Source organism: Nerophis lumbriciformis, linkage group LG18 (genome assembly GCF_033978685.3).
Source record: "Nerophis lumbriciformis linkage group LG18, RoL_Nlum_v2.1, whole genome shotgun sequence".
NCBI classification, from domain to species: Eukaryota; Metazoa; Chordata; class Actinopteri; order Syngnathiformes; family Syngnathidae; genus Nerophis; species Nerophis lumbriciformis.
In genome coordinates this window covers 352,818-365,000 of record NC_084565.2, presented here as the reverse complement: position 1 = coordinate 365,000, position 12,183 = coordinate 352,818, and the positions used below count along the sequence as shown (strand labels likewise).

Genomic DNA, 12,183 nt, shown 5'->3' with positions numbered 1-12,183 from the left:
GTTCCTTCTTTATTATGCATTTTCGGCCGGTGCGACTTATACTCCGGAGCGATTTATACTCTGAAAAATACGGTATGTAATGATATCTTGGGGACATTTTCCTTCTATAAAGTGGGCGAGTGATTCAACGTCATTCAGAGAAAACATTTATGCACAAACTCATATTTTTGCTTTGCTCTATTCACCGCTGCACTATTATTGATCAACATGTCAGTTATTTAAGTACTTCTTTATATTTGTACTTCATGGCTGATATTTATTCTTTACATTGAAGCACACAGTCCAATTCCTTGCTAAACTCATTCTGAAACAGAAGATTAAACACCAATACTTCCACTAATAATGTTTGCATGCCACAACATCTGTCTTTTATGGGATAAATAAAGCTTCATCATATCCTAATTGATTGCAAGTTTGTCCTGCTGAGTGTTAATTAACCCTGCAAGCCAGCTTGTGCTTTTGATTAGACATCCATCCATAATAAAGTGTAATGTTCATACAACACCTACATTATTTCCATAATCAAGTGTAATGTTCATAGATGTTGGACATTGTCAGTGAGTAATATATCATATATTTCAAATATGAATGTTACAATACCATGCGGCGAGGAGTAGGGCGGCCATCTTGTTTGAGGTCACAGACACCAGTTCCGGTCAGACGCCATCTTTGTTGAGGTCAGCGACATATCTGCGCAGGTAAGTTCATCATTTTACTTTACATTTTAAACTTGTTTACCATTTCAAATGTTAAACATGTCCGAAGAAAGAAGGAAAAGGCAGATATTTAATGCTGTTATTGTGGAAGCTTCTACGATCAAAAAAAGGCTATGTCGAAATCGCGGATTTATTTGAAAATGTTACGTTGATTGGACGTTAACCTGTGTGTATTTCAGGGTCGCTGGTAATAAAATCAAACGCGCTAAAATTGCTGTGCGATTGTTAGGAGTTATCCAATGAGAAGTCATCTATACTTTACACGTTCTTCCTGTAGCAAATTTTGTCATATGTGTGACTATATGAAGCGTCTCACAGGCAGGTTCGTGACAAGAACATGAGAAATTAGCCAGTTCTCCTACTTAACAGCCGCACGTGAAGGCCTCGCCCCGCCCTGCCTGAGGCCGGCGTATGACGTCATGCAGCGGTTCGTCTCAACTCTGCACTCAGTCAATCAACTGTCAAACTTCTGCATCTCCGCCACATTTTCACATCTTCTTCCCCGCGGACGCGACATCTTCGCCGACATCCTGCTTCCGCTCTCACTAAAGGTATTTTACAGGCTTTGTTGGAACATGAATGACATTGATTAGAACCCTCCTTAAACAAGAGTGGCGCTGAAATGGACTCAGGTGCTTGTGTCCATGTTTCATTGGATCAGAATAAAAGTGCGCCGTAGAAGAGTTAAGTTTGAAGGTTTGGCAGAATTGGAGCAATTAGTGAGCTGCACAGGTGAGCTGCACAGGTGTATAACATCTCTCCAGCTGCAGGAGTCATCAGGTAATGCTAATGCTAGCTGTTGAAGCAAAAGTACATTTAAAGTAGTCCATGTTGATTAAACTCTGCCAACATGGAAATGAAAGCTGAAAAAAGCGCGTAATATTGTAATATTGACTTTTAGTGACAAGTTTGCTGTCTGACCAACTAGAAGCAAAGTATGTATTAGCATAGCTAGCAGGAAGCTAGCTACTGATTTTATGCTAATGTCACCAGCGCGGATTATATTTCCTGAGCTCCATGCTAATATTTACATCCTAATATTTACATCCTAATATTTACATCCTAATATTTACATCCTAATATTTACATCCTAATATTTCCTCGCAGCACATTTACATCAATTATAAGTTAGCATGAAGCTAAGCTGATGCTTGCTAAACTGCGGAGGTGGGCGTGGCTTCGAATTCACGTGTTGGCAGGAGCGGCTTGGAAGTCACGTGTTGGCAGGAACCCTGACATGCTGTTGACTAAAATCAACAAAAGTTCCCCAAAGTAATATTGACATAGTTTTGATTGAATGTGACATGTAATATTGACATAGTTTTGATTGAATGTGACATGTAATATTGACATAGTTTTCATTGAATGTGACATGTAATATTGACATAGTTTTCATTGAATGTGACATGTAATATTGACATAGTTTTGATTGAATGTGACATGTAATATTGACATAGTTTTCATTGAATGTGACATGTGATATTGACATATTTTTCATTGAATGTGACATGTAATATTGACATAGTTTTGAATAAATGTGACATGTAATATTGACATCGTTTTGATTGAATGTGACATGTAATATTGACGTAGTTTTGATTGAATGTGGCATGTAATATTGACATAGTTTTGATTGAATGTGACATGTAATATTGACATCGTTTTGATTGAATGTGACATGTAATATTGACGTAGTTTTGATTGAATGTGACATGTAATATTGACATAGTTTTGATTGAATGTGACATGTAATATTGACATAGTTTTGATTGAATGTGACATGTAATATTGACATAGTTTTGATTGAATGTGACATGTAATATTGACATAGTTTTGATTGAATGTGACATGTAATATTGACATAGTTTTCATTGAATGTGACATGTAATATTGACATAGTTTTCATTGAATGTGACATGTAATATTGACATAGTTTTCATTGAATGTAATATTGACATAGTTTTCATTGAATGCGACATGTAATATTGACATAGTTTTCATTGAATGTGACATGTGATATTGACATAGTTTTCATTGAATGTGACATGTAATATTGACAGTTTTGCTTGAATGTGACATGTAATATTGACATAGTTTTGATTGAATGTGACATGTAATATTGACAATAGTTTTGATTGAATGTGACTTGTAATATTGACATAGTTTTCATTGAATGTGACATGTAATATTGACATAGTTTTGATTGAATGTGACATGTAATATTGACATAGTTTTGATTGAATGTGACATGTAATATTGACATAGTTTTGATTGAATGTGACATGTAATATTGACATAGTTTTCATTGAATGTGACATGTAATATTGACATAGTTTTCATTGAATGTGACATGTAATATTGACATAGTTTTGATTGAATGTGACATGTAATATTGACATAGTTTTCATTGAATGTGACATGTAATATTGACATAGTTTTCATTGAATGTGACATGTAATATTGACAGTTTTCATTCAATGTGACATGTGATATTGACATAGTTTTCATTGAATGTGACATGTGATATTGACATAGTTTTCATTGAATGTGACATGTGATATTGACATAGTTTTCATTGAATGTGACATGTAATATTGACATAGTTTTCATTGAATGTGACATGTAATATTGACATAGTTTTCATTGAATGTGACATGTAATATTGACATAGTTTTCATTGAATGTAATATTGACATAGTTTTCATTGAATGTGACATGTAATATTGACATAGTTTTCATTGAATGTGACATGTGATATTGACAGTTTTCATTGAATGTGACATGTGATATTGACAGTTTTCATTGAATGTGACATGTAATATTGACATAGTTTTGCTTGAATGTGACATGTAATATTGACATAGTTTTGATTGAATGTGACATGTAATATTGACATAGTTTTGATTGAATGTGACATGTAATATTGACATAGTTTTCATTGAATGTGACATGTAATATTGACATAGTTTTGATTGAATGTGACATGTAATATTGACAGTTTTCATTGAATGTGACATGTAATATTGACATAGTTTTGATTGAATGTGACATGTAATATTGACATCGTTTTGATTGAATGTGACATGTAATATTGACCGTTTTGATTGAATGTGACATGTAATATTGACATAGTTTCCATTGAGGGCCACGTCACAGTTTTGGCTGCCCTCAGGGGCCGTTTGTAACAGCAAATAATATATGAATTAATCTATGCATTTGATGTGTGTGTGTGTGTGTGTGTGTGTGTGTGTGTGTGTGTAAAAAAAATCTGTAGATTTTACTGTAAAATATAAAGAACTTTTTACAACATAGTACGATAAATGGAAAAAGTTCCTTTTTTTTCCCCCCATGTAAATGTGCTGCCAGTTTTTTACCGTAAACAATTCTGTTAGCGTTTTTCCATCAACAGTAATACACCCTAAAAACAACCATAGATTTTAAGGTAAAAAACCCCAAAACAAAACGCCAGCTCTGTCGTCAGAATTTTACTGTAAAAAAACAGTAATATTGACATAGTTTTCATTGAATGTGACATGTAATATTGACAGTTTTCATTCAATGTGACATGTGATATTGACATAGTTTTCATTGAATGTGACATGTGATATTGACATAGTTTTCATTGAATGTGACATGTGATATTGACATAGTTTTCATTGAATGTGACATGTAATATTGACATAGTTTTCATTGAATGTGACATGTAATATTGACATAGTTTTCATTGAATGTGACATGTAATATTGACATAGTTTTCATTGAATGTAATATTGACATAGTTTTCATTGAATGTGACATGTAATATTGACATAGTTTTCATTGAATGTGACATGTGATATTGACAGTTTTCATTGAATGTGACATGTGATATTGACAGTTTTCATTGAATGTGACATGTAATATTGACATAGTTTTGCTTGAATGTGACATGTAATATTGACATAGTTTTGATTGAATGTGACATGTAATATTGACATAGTTTTGATTGAATGTGACATGTAATATTGACATAGTTTTCATTGAATGTGACATGTAATATTGACATAGTTTTGATTGAATGTGACATGTAATATTGACAGTTTTCATTGAATGTGACATGTAATATTGACATAGTTTTGATTGAATGTGACATGTAATATTGACATCGTTTTGATTGAATGTGACATGTAATATTGACCGTTTTGATTGAATGTGACATGTAATATTGACATAGTTTTCATTGAATGTGACATGTAATATTGACATAGTTTTGATTGAATGTGACATGTAATATTGACAGTTTTCATTGAATGTGACATGTAATATTGACATAGTTTTGATTGAATGTGACATGTAATATTGACATCGTTTTGATTGAATGTGACATGTAATATTGACCGTTTTGATTGAATGTGACATGTAATATTGACATAGTTTCCATTGAGGGCCACGTCACAGTTTTGGCTGCCCTCAGGGGCCGTTTGTAACAGCAAATAATATATGAATTAATCTATGCATTTGATGTGTGTGTGTGTGTGTGTGTGTGTGTGTGTGTGTGTGTGTGTGTGTGTGTAAAAAAAATCTGTAGATTTTACTGTAAAATATAAAGAACTTTTTACAACATAGTACGATAAATGGAAAAAGTTCCTTTTTTTTCCCCCCATGTAAATGTGCTGCCAGTTTTTTACCGTAAACAATTCTGTTAGCGTTTTTCCATCAACAGTAATACACCCTAAAAACAACCATAGATTTTAAGGTAAAAAACCCCAAAACAAAACGCCAGCTCTGTCGTCAGAATTTTACTGTAAAAAAACAGTGGTACAGTTTTTTACATTTGCTGTAATATGCTGTATAAAACACCGTAGATTTTGCATTAAAATCTATTCCCATTTTAACAGAGCACAAATTGATAGATTACTTTCTTTACAATCATAAGTCAAGCAGATATTTAAGTATTTTTATTTTAATGAAAAAAAATGTTTGGAAAGTGTTATTTGTTTCATTATTGGATAATATTAAAGTGTAAATTGTATGTTCTACAAATGGACAGAACGAATACATTCAGTAAGAAAAGATGTCGTTTTTTGACTCATATTATTCTAGGCTTCTGCGGGGCCATGTAAAATGTTGTGGCCCCCAGGCAATGAGTTTGACACCTGTGATATAAATATACCACTGGCTCGCGTGCGTTACCCATAGTGCTTTGAAAGAAGACATGAAAAGGTCTATATTTTTCATAATTTCAAATAAAATTGAATTTAAAAAGTGTTATTCCCAAATGTACACACATATGTCCGCATCGCTCGCACGTACACACCACGCGCTCCCAGAGTGAATCTGTGCGCCCTTTTTTATTGGCCTGCTACACATTCTAAAGACAGAAAAACATATTCAAATAATCACACAACAAAAGAAAGAAAAAAGGAAAAATCCCCTCACAAATGGGATGAAAACCAGAATGGCCGGTTAAAAAAGCTCCTCTTAGGCTTAAAAGTTTTTAAATGTTGATAATGAAAACATTGGAAATGATTGTTAAAAATAATGAATCGATTCAGAATTGGAATAAAAAAGAATCACAATTTGGATGGAAATACATTTAACATGAGATATAGTAAAAGTATGGTCAGTTTCAAGTGTGCTGAACCCCTCAACAAGATTTTAGTTGGCAGAATAATAGTAGTCAAGAAATAAAGAAACTTCAATGCTGTTAGATTGATGTTACACTAAATTGCTTCATTACCTATAAAACAAAGTTAAGCTTAATTTAGCATCTTAATTGTATTGGTTTCAGTAATGTATCAAAGTGGCCCCTTGTTCTGCAACTCTTCTGTATGTGGCCCCTGCTAGAACAGCCCTACTTCAATATCTCTAAGGCGCCACTTTTGAGCGCATAGTGCTGTCCCACATTCATAGTTGTTGTTGTTGTTGCCTACTTAGCGCATACAAATCATCTTCCTCCCCTTCTACCACTCCGTTTAGTCCCGTTACGTAGCCAAGATGGCGAGGATTGAGGGTCCAACATCCAGCATTTGACTGTACTTCAGTCAGTTCCACTCTCAAACAAAGTGAAACATTTCTCTCTGCATGATTTGAGTAGTGAAAGGTGTAGGTAAGAACCTCAAATAAAGATGTATTAATTATACTCAGAAATGGTTTAAATGACTTCTTGTTGATGCCACCAATTTATCTTGGAACATTTCATATTAAGCATGTAGTTGTGCTAAAATGCTGTAGGTGGCAGCATTTGACATGGTTAGAAAACCTCCATCTTCTCTGTCCAGAGCACATGTGCTGCTAACTTATCTGAAATAGAAATGTACAGCATGAAGGGGTCATCATTTAAATAAATGTACAGGCAATCATTTAAACATTTTAACATGGTATAAAATCCAAAAAGTAGTCAATCACTTCCTATATTATAATGTTAACAATCAGTTAGTAGCACCCCCCACCCCATTTTTTTTTTTTTGGAGGGGAGAGTCCACTTAGATGCTTCTGTGCTATGGCTGTCTAAAATGATGAGGTGACTAGAATTCAAGTTTAACAACACCAGTAAGTCCAAATACCGGCGCTGTGAAAGAAAGCCTAGCAATCTCTGAAATGGTCGCCCGTCTCTCATGCTTTTGTTCAGGGATCAAAACTTCAAGTTGGCTTGACTGGTGTGACGAACACACACACTTTCTCCTCCCCTCTCCTTCCGGCTGGTCCTTGATGACACCATTAATAAGTAGAATTGCAAATCCATGAGGAAAGCTCTGTGTGGAAGGGAAATGTTTGAATGTCCAGGGTGAGTGGAGTGTGTGGATGTTGGAACGCTTCAAATGGGATGAGAAATGTGGGATATGCAGGTGATTGTGTAATGCCTGTTCATTGGCAATGGGGAGGAATTTCCAGGAAAACCGGGAATTTGGGGAAAGAGAAAACTTGGGTTTGATATTTTAGAAGATTGGTGTGTTTGGATGGTTGAAAGGTCAGAATCGGGTATACATTTTGAGAATTTGGGGCATTGTAGAACTATGAATACGTCCATTCATTTGAATGGGAATTTTCTAGAAATTTTGAGGAAACTGGTCATTTAAAAAAAATATTGATACTAGGACAATTGTTCTCGATGATATGAATAGGTTGGTGTTGGAATTTTTCGAATCGGTTGAAAAATGTTGACGTAATAACGGTTTGAATATAAATGGGAAATTCAGGAAAACCGGGGAATGTGTACGGTACAAAAAGGAACATTTGCTGTCCCAACTAAGAGGAATGTTTTGAAGATGGAATGGTCAAACACTGTTGAAAAATGTGGACTGTGAAAACTTTCCAGGAAGAGGTGAAAATAGGGCTTTGGAAAACTGTGAATTCTGGGAATCCCTGGATTTGTTTTAACTTGGAAAATGGTAGTTAGATTATCCAAGGTGAGTGGAGTGTGTGGATGTTGGTTAGATTGTCCAAGGTGAGTGGAGTGTGTGGACGATGGTTAGATTGTCCAAGGTGAGTGGAGTGTGTGGATGTTGGTTAGATTGTCCAAGGTGAGTGGAGTGTGTGGAAGGTAGTTAGATTGTCCAAGGTGAGTGGAGTGTGTGGACGTTGGTTAGATTGTCCGAGGTGAGTGGAGTGTGTGGACGTTGGTTAGATTGTCCGAGGTGAGTGGAGTGTGTGGACGTTGGTTAGATTGTCCAAGGTGAGTGGAGTGTGTGGACGTTGGTTAGATTGTCCAAGGTGAGTGGTGTGTGTGGATGGTAGTTTGATTGTCCAAGGTGAGTGGAGTGTGTGGATGTTGGTTAGATTGTCCAAGGTGAGTGGAGGGTGTAGATGGTAGTTTGATTGTCCAAGGTGAGTGGAGTGTGTGGATGGTAGTTTGATTGTCCAAGGTGAGTGGAGTGTGTATACGTTGGTTAGATTGTCCAAGGTGAGTGGAGTGTGTGGATGGTAGTTTGATTGTCCAAGGGGAGTGGAGTGTGTATACGTTGGTTAGATTGTCCAAGGTGAGTGGAGTGTGTGGATGGTAGTTTGATTGTCCAAGGTGAGTGGAGTGTGTGGACGTTGGTTAGATTGTCCAAGGTGAGTGGAGTGTGTGGATGGTAGTTTGATTGTCCAAGGTGAGTGGAGTGTGTATACGTTGGTTAGATTGTCCAAGGTGAGTGGAGTGTGTGGATGGTAGTTTGATTGTTCAAGGTGAGTGGAGTGTGTGGACGTTGGTTAGATTGTCCGAGGTGAGTGGAGTGTGTGGGCGTTGGTTAGATTGTCCAAAGTGAGTGGAGTGTTTGGACGTTGGTTAGATTGTCCAAGGTGAGTGGAGTGTGTGGACGTTGGTTAGATTGTCCAAGGTGAGTGGAGTGTGTGGACGTTGGTTAGATTATCCAAGGTGAGTGGAGTGTGTAGACGTTGGTTAGATTGTCCAAGGTGAGTGGAGTGTGTGGACGTTGGTTAGATTGTCCAAGGTGAGTGGAGTGTGTGGACGTTGGTTAGATTGTCCAAGGTGAGTGGAGTGTGTGGACGTTGGTTAGATTGTCCAAGGTGAGTGGAGTGTTTGGACATTGGTTAGATTGTCCAAGGTGAGTGGAGTGTGTGGACGTTGGTTAGATTGTCCAAGGTGAGTGGAGTGTGTGGATGGTAGTTTGATTGTCCAAGGTGAGTGGAGTGTGTGGATGTTGGTTAGATTGTCCAAGGTGAGTGGAGTGTGTGGATGTTGGTTAGATTGTCCGAGGTGAGTGGAGTGTGTGGACGTTGGTTAGATTGTCCAAGGTGAGTGGAGTGTGTGGATGGTAGTTTGATTGTCCAAGGTGAGTGGAGTGTGTGGATGTTGGTTAGATTGTCCAAGGTGAGTGGAGTGTGTGGATGTTGGTTAGATTGTCCAAGGTGAGTGGAGTGTGTGGATGTTGGTTAGATTGTCCGAGGTGAGTGGAGTGTGTGGACGTTGGTTAGATTGTCCAAGGTGAGTGGAGTGTGTGGACGTTGGTTAGATTGTCCAAGGTGAGTGGAGTGTGTGGACGTTGGTTAGATTGTCCAAGGTGAGTGGAGTGTTTGGACATTGGTTAGATTGTCCAAGGTGAGTGGAGTGTGTGGACGTTGGTTAGATTGTCCAAGGTGAGTGGAGTGTGTGGACGTTGGTTAGATTGTCCAAGGTGAGTGGAGTGTGTGGATGTTGGTTAGATTGTCCAAGGTGAGTGGAGTGTGTGGACGTTGGTTAGATTGTCCAAGGTGAGTGGAGTGTGTGGATGTTGGTTAGATTGTCCGAGGTGAGTGGAGTGTGTGGACGTTGGTTAGATTGTCCAAGGTGAGTGGAGTGTGTGGATGGTATTTTGATTGTCCAAGGTGAGTGGAGTGTGTGAAAAAATGTCCCGGTAATCTGGGATATTTTTTGAAAACATTTTTGAGGATATCCCGATATGTGGTCGAGCCGAGCGTTTTGCTACTCGAACAGTTCTGATTGGATGAAAACTGTGGTCTGTGGACCGCGCCAAACTTTTGCTGCAAAATAATAATAATAATAATAGATGATTATTTGGTGTACAATGTGTGAATGCTTGGACATTCACACATTCATAATAATGATAGATGATTATTTGGTGTATAATGTGTGAATGCTTGGACTTTGTTCTGTGCTTAGCTAACATCCTCTGGTGCTTAAAGACCTGACTTCCTGTCCAGGTTGGCGAGTGACGGCCTGTACGAGACCAGTGTCCCTTCTTCAAGGTCTTCCAGCGGCGCCATGTCAGGTATGGAAGTCTGTCCCACCGCGAGCGGGAACCCGCCGCCACCGGAGGTAGAGAACCGGCGGAGGCCAGGACGCGTGACCAACCAGCTGCAGTACTTGGAGAAGGTGGTGCTCACAGCGGTGTGGAGGCATCACTTCTCCTGGCCCTTCCGCCAGCCTGTTGATGCCGTCACGCTGAGACTTCCCGTAAGTAGTCCTAATCCCACTTCTTTGACCCCCCGTATGACTTGTGTTCCCTTTTCCAGGATTATTACACCATCATTAAAAATCCCATGGATCTGGGCACCATCAAGAGGCGCCTCCAGAACAAATATTACTGGAAAGGCCTGGAGTGTGTACAGGACTTTACCACCATGTTCACTAACTGCTACGTCTACAACAAGGTAAGACCTGCATGCTGCTCACTGTCCCCCATTTTGTTTTATGACTGTGTGTCCCCCCAGCCTGGAGATGACATCGTCTTCATGGCCCAGACGCTGGAGAAGATTTTCCTGCTTGAAGTTTCCAAAATGTCAAAAAACGAACGAGACGTTTCAGTGGTCGCCACAAAAGACCCAGTGAACGTGCAGAAGAGCAATACTGGTAAAGTAGAATTTGAATGTCCAGGGTGATCACGAGTGTGTGGATGTTGGATTCTTCAAATCCCAAGTAAAGTAGAAATTGAATGTCCAGGGTGATCACGAGTGTGTGGATGTTGGAACACTTCAAATGTAGGTTTGTATTTTGCCCATTCATTCTCAAAATGGGGAAATTCCCGGTCAATTTGGGTAATTAGGGGAATCTTTGGAACCGAGACACATGTTGGCTTGACTGTCCAGGGTGAGTGGAGTGTGTGGATGTTGGAATTCTGGGAAAAGCATTAATTTTGGGAAAGGGAAAACATATTTTGCACTACATATATGGGAAGAGTAGTGTGGGTTGATGGTTTAAAAATATATGAATGGACGTGTTCATAGTTCTACAATGCCCTAATTTCCCTACATGTACTGGTACTGGTACTGGTACTGGGACCACCCTCGTCAATATGGGAGTGAAAGCTGCAGATTGTCCATTGAAGTCAACAATACACTACTTTTATTCTCTCAGCTCTCTGTCCATTCAAGACAAGACCCGACATGTCCGAGGTGGTCCTCCAGCAGACGCTGACCATCGTCTCCCCGGGCGTGCCACGCCCTCTGTCTCCCATCCAAAGGTCCCCTCAGATGGATGAAACAGTAAGTAGCGATAAGATGACTTTTGGCAATGGAGTATTATAATGATGGAATATTAACCTTTGGATGTATTTCAGGTCAAAAAGGCTATTAAGAGAAAACCAGAGTCCATCCCCACAGCACTGGCGAGCAGCGTGGCGTCCGCCGAGCCACATCCCCTCTGCACGGCGTTGGCAAAGCGAGGCAGCGGGAGGCCCATCAAAGTCTTTGAGGACAAGAAGGCCAAACTGCTGGAGCCGCTGCACCACTGTGACGCCATCTTGAAGGAGATGCTCTCCAAGAGGCACTACGCCTACGCCTGGCCCTTCTACACCCCCGTGGACGTCGTGGCTTTGGCCCTGCATGACTACCACCTCATCATCAAGCAGCCCATGGACCTGAGCACCATCAAGGTAAGGTCGTCTGCAGTCTGGAGAGATTTCAGACCGCACATGTTGAAAACAAAAAAGTTTTGACATTTGTGTGTGGTGTGCTACTATAACATTAATACGGGACCGTTCTGTCCCACTACTCTGAAATCTCACCTGAGCAAATGTGATCCACAGCCATCTAAAGATAGATCGTA

At 39.0% G+C, this 12,183-nt stretch overlaps 1 protein-coding gene across 6 annotated transcripts in view; it reads left to right on the top strand.

The window, feature by feature from the left end:
• Positions 1–539: 539 nt before the first annotated feature.
• Positions 540–12,183, top strand: part of LOC133617498 (bromodomain testis-specific protein-like) — a 29,107-nt gene continuing 17,463 nt past the window's right edge. For 3 of the 6 annotated variants that reach the window (XM_061977446.2, XM_061977447.2, XM_061977445.2), the window contains exons 1-6: positions 540–698; positions 10,341–10,593; positions 10,653–10,790; positions 10,851–10,989; positions 11,494–11,621; positions 11,696–12,010. In XM_061977446.2, coding sequence (XP_061833430.2) covers positions 589–698; positions 10,341–10,593; positions 10,653–10,790; positions 10,851–10,989; positions 11,494–11,621; positions 11,696–12,010 — 1,083 coding nt within the window. In that variant the 5' untranslated portion in view covers positions 540–588. Of the gene's footprint in view, positions 699–1,099; positions 1,268–1,321; positions 1,497–1,540; positions 1,652–10,340; positions 10,594–10,652; positions 10,791–10,850; positions 10,990–11,493; positions 11,622–11,695; positions 12,011–12,183 lie in introns of those variants that run through there. The other 3 variants (XM_061977448.2, XM_061977449.2, XM_061977450.2) reach the window with 3 other exon arrangements.